This window comes from Macaca mulatta, chromosome 2, assembly GCF_049350105.2.
Source record: "Macaca mulatta isolate MMU2019108-1 chromosome 2, T2T-MMU8v2.0, whole genome shotgun sequence".
Taxonomy (NCBI): domain Eukaryota; kingdom Metazoa; phylum Chordata; class Mammalia; order Primates; family Cercopithecidae; genus Macaca; species Macaca mulatta.
In genome coordinates, this window is record NC_133407.1 from 143,374,243 (window position 1) to 143,387,519 (window position 13,277).

The following is a 13,277-nucleotide window of genomic DNA, read 5'->3' on the forward strand; positions in this document are numbered from 1 at the left end:
TCATCTACAAGATGGTACATGCCTGGACCCTGCTGTCCCCACAGGGGCTTCTTAACTACATTCTGGCCATATGAGCTTTATTTTATTTTATTTTTTGAGCACCTCAGACTCTCCACTGTCACACGAGCTTTGCACCCTCAGTTTATCCTGTTGAGAACATTCTTTTCCTGGCTCTTCTTGAGCTAGGACCTTTGAGCCTTTGTGTCTCAGCTGAAGTGTCATCTTAGCAAAGTCTTCCCCTCTTATCTAAGAGATGTCTTGCTTGTTTTTCTCCATCATAGCACCCTGTTTATATCTTTCTCAGTACTGATCAGGGTCTGCAATTACATTTCGTAGCTTCATTAATTATCACCTGTTGCTTATTAGAATGACAGCTCTACCATGGCATTCTCTCTCTTGCTCACTGCTGTATCCCAGCTTCTGTAATAGTGTCTGGCACATAGTAGGTGCTCAGAAATATTTATCAAATAATAAATGAGCAGTGTGCTAGGCCCTAGAGATAGAACTATGACAGTCTTCACCCTGTGGGAGCTGGATATCAAAGAATAAAGAGGCAGTGATAAGCAGTATATTACAGGACAAACCACACAAAGCTGCGGGAGCACATAGGAAGGGTGCCAAATCTGTCTTTGCTGGATAAGAGGGTGTGATACAGTGGTCAGGGAGGGCTTCCTAATGGAAGAAGGAAGTGCTGAGTAAGCCTCAGTTGGAGGCACCCATGGGATTTAGAGAGTAGAAGAAGAAACAATGAACTCATAGACTTGGAGACTAGTGATTGAAGACTTGTGGAAATGCATCATTATTTTAATAATGATGATTATATCAGACATCCTCAATTCCAACAAAACCACTGTACCTTCTTTAGAGCAAATATTATATGGCTTTATGAACATGGAATAAAATTCATAAATAATAGATACCAATTAAAAAATTATAAAGGAGAAATAAAAGGAAAGTAATAAATTATATAATAAATTGAATACTCTTCTTAAGTCAATGCTAAGGAATGACTACTCTAGAAGACATAAGGAAGTAAATGCTTGCACCTCTTTGTATAAATCTCATGAGTGGGGAAGCTGTAGACTGTGACCGATGCAGGTATATGGTATTGGCAACGTGAAAAGCATGTTATCTAGGATGTGGTTTTCCAAAAGGGCTTCAATCATAATCACAGAAGACATAATCTCAAGTGCCGTCATCCCAAATGTTGAAATCCCTAAAAATTGAATTCTAAAAGCCTAAATCCCTAAAGTGTAAAATCCCAAAAATCTCAGTCATAGGATAGCTGCATGTTAGGCCAGCTCTTATGGACTATCTCTGTTTAAATGCCCATAATCTATTACTGCAGTACACTTTTTCTTATGTCAGATTTTAAAAGTTTTTTTTCAGTATTTTAAATTGTCAGCATTATTATTATTATTTATTATTATTATTATTATTTTTAAGGCAGAGTCTCACTCTGTTGCCCAGGGTGGAATGCAGTGGTGCAATCTCGGCTCACTGCAACCTCCACCTCCCAGGCTCCAGCGATTTTCCTGCCTTACCCTCCCGAGTAGATAGAATTACAGGCATGCACCACCACGCCTGGCTAATTTTTTTGTAGTTTTAGTAGAGACAGCGTTTCACCATATTGGCCAGGCTGGTCTCGAACTCCCGCCTTCAAGTGATCCACTGCCTCAGCCTCCCAAAGTGGTGGGATTATAGGTGTGAGCAGCTGCACTCAGCCTTGTCAGCAATTATTTTTTTACAATTCACTATGCTATGTATTTCATCTTCACATCATTTTCAATATTGGAGATTTAAATCATGTGGAGACTAATATTAGAGAGTTCTGATTGATTTTATGCATTCTTCTGCAAGTTTAACTTAATGAAAGTGCATTGTCACAACGTTGACATTGTGAATATGTAAAAACATGGGAACTTCCCCTGTAAATGAAGGGATGTACTTCCTCGATGAATGAAGAGATGTTTGTGTTTGTGAAAGATAAAACTACTTGAGCTCTCAGCGATTTGGGCAACTGCATATCCAGTGGTGACCCTCCATGGTTTTGATCGATCTCGTCAAAAGACTCAGGTTGCTGGTCATGGTATTTCAGATGACTGCAGTATGAGCTTGGTGCATACAATCACCAACCATAGTGATATGCGATTTTACATTTCCCTTTTTATCTATTTATTTATGGTTAATCTGCTTATACTCCCTGTGACCATTGTTAGTGTACTTGAGTGTTTATGCTTGCAAAAATATGTATGTTACTATTCCCCATTTTATTATATAAAATGGCCTGTGAAGTGTTCTGTTGTATTTTCACATGTTTCTCAAATCCCCTTTTAAAAAATCAGTCTCTTTTAAAGAATTTTAAAATTATTTTAATTTAAAAATTTTTAATTTTAACATTTTTGTATTTTGGGGATTTTGGTCTTTTTTGACCATTGGGGATTTTAACATTTGGGATTATGGTATTCTGGATTGTTGTGCCTTTTGGGATTATGATTATATCTTTTTCCAAAATAATCAGCAGCTCTCGATCATGTTATAAATAATGCAAACTACACTCTTTTCTTTCTTAAGTAGTACTTGTACTTTTGGAAAATTTATTAATAGTATTAATAAAACCATGGGAAGCTGTGATTTCTGTTGGTATGTAAAATGGAGTGAGGTGCTAGGTTCAGGTAATTACAGATACTCCCAGGCTGGAGTGCAGTGATGCCATCATGGCTCAGTGCAGCCTTGACCACCTGAGCTCAAGTGATCCTCCTGCCTCGGCCTCCCAGAGTGCTAGAATTATAGGCGTGGACTACTGCGCCCAGCCGACAGATAGCTTTTTAACTTACGTGAATGTCCAGCTAGACATAGAATTGTATGGGATAAAGGATGGTTCATCCTTGCATAGGACTGTAATATGCATTCACTATACCCAGCACCCCTAGCTCCTGTCCACTGAACATCAGTAGCACCCTCTTCCACTCATTGCACCAATCCATAATCTACCCAGAGTCTGTGCTGGGAACATGGGAATCTAGTTGAATAGATGGGGAAGGTTGGTCAATCCTGCATGTATGTATATTTAGTGCATATGCCCATAGTGGGCTATCTTTGTGGAAGGTCTGTGTGTCTTTAGTTGTCCTGACTTTGCTTTTCTGGTATAAAGATCATTCTGTTCAGTGAGATCTTATTAATACATCTCCAACTCTTTCCTCTCCTACACTTTTTACCACAGGGGTTGTAAATTCAGATTCCTCTTGGCCATGCAGGAAACCAACAGGAATAAAGTGGGCTTGGTGGGTAGTGTTGCCAAGTGGAGGGTCCTGTGGGTGAGTCTGGAGGGGCAGCTCTACTTCCCTACTGTCACTGCTTGGGAACGTGGGCTGAGAGCTGCTGCCACGTCTTCTGCTTTTTAAGAGAAGATAAAAATCCATGCTTTTATGTGTAATATCTCAATTTTGGAAAAGATGTTGGAAACTAACTCAATTAAGGCTTGACACTCAACACCAAGAGAAATGGCTCAGGCCGGATGTGGTTCTTCAGCCCTGTTTGCAACCTGTGCTCTATATGTTATGTTTCATCAGCAAGTCCTTTTGACATTCCTTCCTATGAATGAACTGTGAAGAAAACAGCATGGTTGAAAAAAGTTCAATCATAAGGTGATCAAAAATGGTCAACTCCTTATTAAAAAGAGAAAAACAGTGATCTCTCTCATGCTGTTTATGCTTTAAAAAAATAAAAAAGGAAGCCAGTTATTTTCCCTGATTTAAGATTACTGATGTAACTTTCAGGTCTTTTTTTTTTTTTTTTTTTTTTTTTGAGATGGAGTCTTGCTCTGTTGTCAGGCTGGAGTGTAGTGGCACGATCTTAGCTCACTGCAACCTTCACCTCCTGGGTTCAAGCGATTCTCCTACCTCATCCTCCTGAGTAGCGTGCCACCTCGCCTGGCTAATTTTTTGTATTTTAGTAGAGATGAGGTTTCACCATTTTGGCCAGGATGGTCTCGATCTCCTGAGCTCAAGATCCGCCTGCCTTGGTGTCCCAAAGTTCTGGGACTACAGGCGTGAGCCACTGCACCCGGCCTCAGGTCTTGAATGTTGACTTTGTGCTTCACTTTCTGCAGTTCCTACTTTCCTGCTTAGCTGGAACTTTTCCCCCTGGTGTCTTAAAGTCATCTACATGTTTCATTCAATTTACGTTCCCACCAGCCAATAAGATGTTGTATTTTGGGCAGCCACTTTGCCGTTGGGACTGATGGCCAGTCTCCAGTGGGTTTTCATTTTTATTTTTGTCAACTACTATGCAGCACCCCAATCAGAGGTCAGATTATTTTAAATTAATGCCATTTAAGGAATTAGTTGTCTAGACCACTTGACTTCCTTTTGACTAGGATAAGCAACATAAACAGCACTTTGAAGGAGAGTGACATCTAGTGGCTGGTTACTGCCTATGCTTTTTCCTTCTCTGGGAATAACTGGATTTTGACTCTCTTGGTCATGATGTCCTAAGGTCTCTTGACAAAATGAGCTTCTTCCCATCTGCAAATCACATAATTTCTTCTAAAGGCCGTTACTACTGTTTTCTGACAGCAGCGTAGCTGTTACCTTGAAACAAGCACCTACATTGTTTTGTTCTGAGAAATGATTACTTAAGTCACAGCTTTGACGAGCTAGGAAGAGCCAGAGGAGTGCCAGGTCCTTATTGTCTGGGTGCTACAATGCTTGTTTTTAGAAGCCTTGCTTCAATATCACATTACATGATTCAGAGCTTGTTGACTTTAACAAAATAACCTTTCCTCACTGTTTCAGTAACTTTTCTATTGTCATTTGATAATAGTTTCTCTATCTCTGAAATAAAATAACAGGTGGCTATGAAGGGGCAGACCTTGATGTTGCTTAGGGAACATGGTGAATAATAGTGGTAGAAACCATATCATAGAGTGGTTTTTTTTTCCCCTTAGAAATGAAAACAGTCCGCAACCCATTATTCAAAGGAAAAGAGTAATAGATATTTAAATTATCAGGATTTTGAAATAATGAAAAGGTAACATGTTTAAGATGCCTTTCCTTTTTTTTTTTTTTTTTTTTTTTTTTTTTTTTTTTTTTGAGACAGTCTCACCACTCTATCACCCAGTCACCCAGGCTGGTGTGCAGTGACATGTTCATGGCTCACTGCAGCCTCAACCTCCTGGACTTAAGTGATCCTCCCACCTGTCTGCCTGGTAGCTGGGACTACAGGCACAGACCACCGTGCGTGGCTAAGTTTTGTATTTTTTGAAGAGTCGGGGTTTTGCCACATTGCTCAGGCTGGTCTTGAACTCCTGAGCTGAGCTGAAGCAGTCCACCCGCCTTGGCCTCCCAAAATACCAGGATTACAGACATGAGCCACGGCGTGACTTTAAAAAATTCAGAGTACTTGACACAGAGACATGATGAAGATGTTTTTGAAGAAATTACACACATGTGTTTTAGGAGGAGAATTCCAAAATATATGAGTAGGAAAAGCAAAAAAATATTAATTGATGGGATTCCTAAATTGTGTTCCTCAAAGCTAACCTTGGGTTTTATTTTGATGTTTTCCCTACTCTCCTACCCGCTATTCTGTTCCTGTGTCTCCACATTTTAAACTATCAACAGGAGTATGCTATTCACTTCCCTTTCTTTAACTTGCTTTTTTCCTAGTTAATATGTTGTGAATAAATTGGAATCTCTGTCATTCTTTTTTTTTTTTTTGAGACGGAGTCTCACTTTGTTGCCCAGGCTGGAGTATAGTGGTACGATCTTGGCTCACTGTAACCTCCACCTCCTGAGTTCGAGTGATTCACCTGCCTCAGCCTCCTGAGTAGCTGGGATTACAGGCATGCACCACCACGTCTGGCTAATTTTTGGGAATATTTTTAGTAGAGATGGGGTTTCGCCATGTTGGCCAGGCTGGTCTTGAACCCCTGACCTCAGGTGATCTGCCCGCCTCAGCCTTCCAAAGTGCTAGGATTATAGGCGTAAGCCACCATACCTGGCCTCTATCCTCATTTTTAATGGCTATATGGTCACTTCCTTGTATGGCAGTACTGTAATTTTAGATAACCAGCCTCTATGGGCAGAGGTTAGGTAGGGAGTGATATTCAGGATCCTGACAACCTTTGCCATTCTGAAAAAAGTTTTATGGCCTTGTGCATATGCCAGGTTGTCCTCTTAAGAGAAACTCCTAGAAGTGAAATTATTAATGTTATATCGAGTGAAAAGTTTTTTGGTCAATATTGTGTGAATATCCTTTAGAAAGGCACTTAGTATCTTACAGTGAGGGCCCATTCTTGGAATGTACTTGAGGGATTTAACCAACCAGATCTCATTCTTTTCAAGGGTAGAAACAGCCTTGATCAGTGGCCTGTAGTGTTTGTACCTTGTTACCTTTTCATCTACCTTATTGCCTTGCCTCTTGTTGAACCTAAAAGAATCATGAATGGTTTTGTCTAAATACCAGACTTGGGTTTTTTTTTGTCTTTTTTGAGACGGAGTTTCACTCTTGTTGCCCAGGCTGGAGTGCAATGGCATGATCTTGGCTCACTGCAACCTCTGCCTCTGGGGTTCAAGTGATTCTCCTGCTTCAGCCTCCCGAGTAGCTGGGATTACAGGCATGCGCCACCATGCCCGGCTAATTTTGTATTTTTAGTAGAGATGGGGTTTCTCCATGTTGGTCAGGCTGGTCTTGAACTCCCAACCTCACGTGATCCACCCACCTCAGCCTCCCAAAGTGCTGGGATTACAGGCATGAGCCCCCGCGCCCAGCCCAGACTTGGTTTTGTGAGGGGATTTATGTAACGACTAATGTGAACTGAAATGAATTAAATTTGATATTTGTACATTTAGTAAAAAATGAAATGGGGAGTTTTCTTCTTAAAGAGAACTTATAGGAAAAGTGAATTCTCAAAATGGTCCATAAGCTTAATACATGTAATACTTATTCAGTGGTGATGTGAAGGCTCAGTTATCATTAAACTTTATAACAATTAAAATAGTATCAACTCTTAGTTTAACAGAGTTGTGACAGTTTTAGATGTGATATTTAAGAATGTCTTATTTATTTATCTGTTTTTGAGATGGAGTCTCTCTCTGTCACCCAGGCTAGAGTGCAGTGGCGCGATCTCAGCTCACTGCAACTTCTGCCTCCTGGGTTCCAGTGATTCTCCTGCCTCAGCCTCCCGAGTAGCTGGGACTACATGCGCTTGCCACCATGCCTGGCTAATTTTTTGTATTTTTAGTAGAGACACTGTTTCACCATGTTTGCCAGACTGGTCTCAAACTCCTGACCTCAGGTGATCTGCCTGCCTCGGCCTCCCAGAGTGCTGGGATTACAGGCGTGAGCCACCACTCCTGGCCAAGAATATCTTTATTTTAAAAGAAGTCTTTAGATATTTATTCTCCAATTTTGTTTTAATTTTCTGTTCTTCCCCTGCCTTTTATATGTCTTTTGACAAATGCCCATGCTCTTTAGAGCTGCTGGTGTTTAATTAGTCTTTAATGTGGAATATATGCCTTCTTGATGGCTAATTTGACATTTCTTTCTAGATAAACCAGTAACCATTGGGTTGCTGTTTTTGTACTGTACTTATTCTAAGCATAGGTAGAAACATAATATTAGTATTTCTTAAACTGAAGCCATTGGACGTTCTTGAGAGTAAGGGGAATGTTCATGAGCATTTTTCCACTTAAAGATGAGTTCTTTGATCATTTGAGTCCAAGAAATGCTACTTAAGAACTCTCTAAGGGTGAGTCCTTTCTGCGTGGGCTTTGAAGAAGGAAAAACCATATTTGCATGTTGGAAAATGTTGTATTTTATTTTACTGAATCCATTGGGTTTTCTCCCTTTGATATTTTCCCCCTCTTGAGTTTGCAGTCAGTGTTAGCTGAGAACTCTTAAGCAGAAAGAACAAACGGCTCTCCACAAAGAGTAAGCCTTCATTCCAAATGGATGCAGTCCAATGTTTTGTTTGGAAAACTACCTGCAGAACCTGTGGGTACTGTAGAAATCTCCAAAGGGAGTGTAAGCTCAGGCATGAAATTAGGGAGAACAAGAGGTGGGAGGCTGCTAAGGAGAGTATTTATGCAGAGGAAAGAAAAGATTCAGGAGAACTGTGCTGAGGGCAACTTGCATGCCAGAGATTGCCATGTTGCAAGCACTGGTATTATTTCTGAATGTGTCTTGCACCCATGGATTTTATCCTTATGTCACTGAGAATAGCAGACTGGTAACTAATTCTGAAAGAGAGAGAGGGAAGTTTTGAATGGGCCATTGTTTTAAAGAGCTGATGCCAGATGTGGTTAACTTGCAGTGATCCACGCTAATGTGTGCGGATCATTCCCCTCCTGTAATATGGTTTCATTTTGGCTTAGAATTGCTTCCTGCAGTTCATTTTTCTCAAAAGATGTGCTTTCCTAAAAATACCTATGTTCTAGGTAGAAATGGAACAGATGCTGAATTTGAAGGAAACAGAAAGGTTCTTGACCCAGCCAACTTAGGTCACCTTTTGAAATGTTAATCGTCAGAACATTTCTTAGTTTTAGAAACTAATGTATAATAATAATGATTAAAATTTATGATCAAATGGCAATTATGTGTCTGGCATACATTTTCTCTAATCTCTACAATGGCCCTAAAAGGCTTCCGTTGTCCCCATTTTGTGATGAGAATACTGAGTGAGGCTTGGTGGGATTCAGTAGAGAGGACAAGATGATGAGGCAGGTAGGTAGGGGACCCAAGACCGTGTCCAGAAGACTCTGTGAAAATGAAGACATTACCTGGGAAATAGGACCCACTGGCACCTGGTAGCATCTTGACCTAAGGAAAGGAGACACTCGAGGAAGAGTGCTTTCGAAACCCTTCTGAAGTACACTCTTATCATCAGGGTTTTACCATTCATCAGATTCAATACTGAATTTCTTCTCAGTTATTTTACTTCCCCTCCACCAGTGTCTGTTTGGGAGATGGGTTGGGATAACAGTTTGCTGACTGCCTAGGATAAAGCCCATTGCCCTTCACCATTATTGTAGTGTGGTAACAGTGCTTTCAGAGTTGCACAGGTGAATGAATTCGGGAAGGTGGCCCTGCCAGACTATTCTAGAACCTTCTATTCAGCTTTACCATGTCCCCTCTAGCATGTCACATTTGGAATGATAACCTCTCCCAGCCTCATTTGCAGCTATACAGTTTATCCATATGTGGACTTGAACACTATCTCTGCCACTTAATAAATGTGTGGTTTAAAAAACATTAAGCAAAGTTTCAAATGTACCCAGAAGAAGAGAAATGGTATAACAAATCCCTTTCCTACCCATCATCCAACTAGCTATGCAAGGATGACCAACTTTTTTAATCACTTTGAGTCAATTTCTTCTTTAAAAGTGGGGTCATAATGTTCCCTTCAGGGAATGATTATAAAAATTGATTACATTATAATTAATGTCTAACAAGAATAACTAATAACTCCACGTGTGCTACAGTGTATCGGGTACTGTGCAGTGAAGTTCCTGTGAGGTGCAGGTACCATTTTATCCTTATTTTACAAAGGAGGAGATGGAGGTTCACTGATACTAAATAACACATTCAAGTTCACAAAACCACAAACCACCCAAATCCAGCATTTAAATTCAGTCTTCTTTTAGTCCAAAGCCTTAAAGAGGACTTTCACAAATTGTAAAGGGGCTACGCAAATTCCCTCCAGCCTCCCTCCCTGACCCTATTTTCTTTGAAGATTTCAGCTCTTGACTTATTCTCACCCTAAGAAAATACCCATGAATTCCTTAAAGAAAGAAAACAAAAACAAAAACATTTTAAAGAGGCCAAAAAGGTCAACAAAGCAAAGGCAGAGTGGATGGGCTGTTTGAACCCTTTGGCTCATTTCATGAAGCCTCAGTGTGTGTACGCAGGGATTTGCTTATTTCTGTGATTCTTGTATTAACTGGCGACATTTGTTCTGCATAACTGCAGTGGGCTAGAACACATTGTTCCCTCTTTGTGACCAATCTTTCTTCTCAATGCACAGCACGCTGCAGACTTGGAAAAGAAGCAGAATGAGACAGAAAACAGGAAATTGCTGGGGACCGTAATCCAGTATGGCAATGTGATCCAGGTAGGTCAAGGCGTCTCTTCCCTTCTGAAACTGAAGCGTTACAAAGAACACAGCTGGGAAAACAAACACATAAGACAGGGTTTGGACACCTTTATGGTAGGACTCCATGGAGGCAGCCAGTTTATTGCAAAAAGTCTAGTGTTTCTTGTTAGATGTGATGGACTCTTGGGCTGTTTGGTTGGTCTTCTCTCAGTGTGAGCATCTACTTCTCTCTGTCTGTGGCTGATCGTTTCACTCCAGACACTTCAAACGGGAAGCTTCCTACTTTAAAAGGAACCTGGCTGTTGCAGTTCTGTTTAACTTATAATGCTTGAAAATTCTTCCTATTTGGTGAAGATTAGCTTCCCTGTAACTTTTATCTACTGGCCAAGAAGAGCTGCTCCCCAGAGGTAATAAGAGCAATTCTGTACCTTTGGGACTTTTCAAATAAAAAATACTTCTCGTTTTGATACATTTTATACTTATCAAAAATATTTATTGTTTTCATGTCTGGTCTCATGGGTTGCTTATCTTTTGTGCCTTTACATTTGTCATGGAGATAAAACACAAACCAGGAAACAGCTAATACAGGTTTTACTCAGAAGATCTCTCTGGGTCCATGCCAGTCTTCGTGGAAGCCCAGTGCAACATGTGGCTTTCTTGATTTGTCCAGGCACAAAGAGTAGTGGTTACCAACTGTTGAGCACCTAGACCCGTTTGATGATCTTCCTTCATTATTTTCCTTTTTGAAAGATTTTGCCCACTGTGTAAACATTACTAATTACATAGGAATCCTTCCCCTTTCTCTCGCTATTAGATATAGAGCAGGGCTAATCAGGAAGATGGGAACACTAGTAAAAGATTGGTAAAAGCAACGTTTTGGGGTTAAATGGGCTCTTTACATCAGGCCTTTTGAAATAGTGAAAGTAACTTGAGAATCTGGTTGAAGATTAGATCCTGCCAGTCCCACTCATCCACTTCCTCCTCCTTAAGTTCCATCCTCTTCAGGATGGACACAAGTGTCCAGGTGGGTTCCAAGTTCAGTGTCAGCTTTATTACTAAGCCAGGCCAGTGCCCTGAAATTCAGAGTACAAGACTTCCTAATTTGGTTAGATTGGAGAATATGGCTTGACCCGAAGATGAAAGGTGCAGAGGCTAAGGACATAAACTTCTAAATGCATTCCGATTCAGGTTTTGTAACTCACTGTGAGATTTGGGGCAAGAAATCTTGCCATGTGTTACTTTACTTACCAGCAAAATGGAAATGGTAATGGCATCTGCTCTTTAGCATGGTTGAGAGGTGCCTGTCCCAGAATAAGCTGTGGATACACTGTAATTAATCTTAGTTATTATTACTTCCCCCAACCCTGGATCTTGGGGCCTACCTGTAGGTAACTTTAGTTTATAAACAAACAGTCTGGCACCTAGACAGATGTGTGCAGGACCAGAGGCCACTCACCAAGGGATCAGTTGAGGGGTTGGGAAGACGTTGCCTTCTCCTTGTTTATTTTAGATAGGGGTCATCGGGGCTTATGGATCAGACAGGTTATTCTTCTACCTCCAACAGCACTGTTCGGGGATTTGGAGGACCTCTGAACACTTCTAGCAGCTGTATCTGTTACCATGTGAAAAGGAGGATATTCGCAATTAGCAATGGAGTCTCATTCTGGTTATACCATTTCTTTTTCCTTTTTTTTTTTTTTTTTTTTTTTTGAGATGGAGTCTTGCTCTGTCACCCAGGCTGAAGTGCAGTGGTGGCATCTTGGCTCACTGCAAGCTCCACCTCCCGGGTTCACGCCATTCTCCTGCCTCAGCCTCCTGAGTAGCTGGGACTACAGGCACCCGCCACCACACCTGGCTAATTTTTTGTGTTTTTTTAGTAGAGACAGGGTTTCACCGTGTTAGCCAGGATGGTCTCGATCTCCTGACCTCGTGATCTGCCCACCTCAGCCTCCCAAAGTGCTGGGATTACAGGCGTGAGCCACCACGCCCGGCCGGTTGTACCATTTCTCAAGGGATTGGGCAGTCTTTCATATTCCTTTCCACTTTCTCTTATAACCTGTTGAGTTGGGAAGCCTTGGCCAACTGTTTCTGGTCTAGACTGACTATCAGACACGTTATATCCCGTCTAGGTCTTCAGTCGTTCCATACTGCTCGTGTAATTGTTACCCGAAAACCAAGAATAAAGTACTTGGAAATTCAAACCATTTTCTTCCAAATTAAATGACAATCCTCCAGAGGGGTTGCATTTTATTTTATTTAATTTTTTTAGAGACAACGTCTTGCTCTGTCACCCAAGCTGGAGTACAGTGGTGTGATTTCGGCTTGCTGTAGCCTGCAACTCCTGGGCTCAGGTGATCCTCCCACCTTAGCCTCCTGAGTAGCAGGGACTCCAGGTGTGTACTCCCACACTTGGTTGATTTTAAATATTTTGTAGAGACAAGGTCTCCCGGTGTTGCTCTGGCTTGTCTCAAACTCCTGGGCTCAAGCAATCTTCTGCCTCTGCCTCTGAAAGTGCTGGGATTACAAACGTGAGCCACTTCGCCTGGCCCTGCTTTGTTTTTTAAACTCTTGCCTGTGCTCAGAGTGGCCTTCCTCAGCTCCACCTATGTGTCAGGGCATGCCACACTGCAGTTCCTTAGCCCGTTCACACAGGGTTAGGTCTATCCCACTGACAGATGGCAGCTGATGATGGAACAGTTGACCTGAGCAACATCCATCTTGTCCAAGGCTATGCTGAAAAATAAAACATGACAGTTTTTCTTGTATTCTGCCCTCTCTTTCTGCTCCCTTTTGTCTTCTTCCTTTTCTAATCATCTGCAGCCTTAGGCACTTTGTGATTCTTTAGCTTCACCAGCAGCTCAATGGTGGGAGGAATGTTTGCTACGTAGTTGATATGATTGAAAGAAGGAATGGTAGAAAATTCAGATTTGCTGACACTCACTTTTTTCTCTTGGTGGGTTTTTAGCTCCTGCATTTGAAAAGTAATAAATACCTAACAGTGAATAAGAGGCTTCCCGCTCTGTTGGAGAAGAACGCCATGAGAGTCACATTGGATGAGGCTGGAAATGAAGGGTCCTGGTTTTACATTCAGCCATTCTACAAGCTGCGATCCATTGGAGACAGCGTAAGTGCGGATTCTCCGCCTAGAAAGTGTTCCGTGCCGTGCTTCCAAGTGTGACTG

At 41.3% G+C, this 13,277-nt stretch overlaps 1 protein-coding gene across 1 annotated transcript in view; it reads left to right on the forward strand.

Moving 5' to 3' along the window:
• The window catches only part of ITPR1 (inositol 1,4,5-trisphosphate receptor type 1), a 355,422-nt gene that overhangs the window by 134,869 nt on the left and 207,276 nt on the right, over window positions 1–13,277 (forward strand). Inside the window, exons 6-7 of the mRNA XM_077993346.1 lie at window positions 10,028–10,114; window positions 13,062–13,220. Coding sequence (XP_077849472.1) covers window positions 10,028–10,114; window positions 13,062–13,220 — 246 coding nt within the window. The remainder of the gene's footprint in view (window positions 1–10,027; window positions 10,115–13,061; window positions 13,221–13,277) is intronic.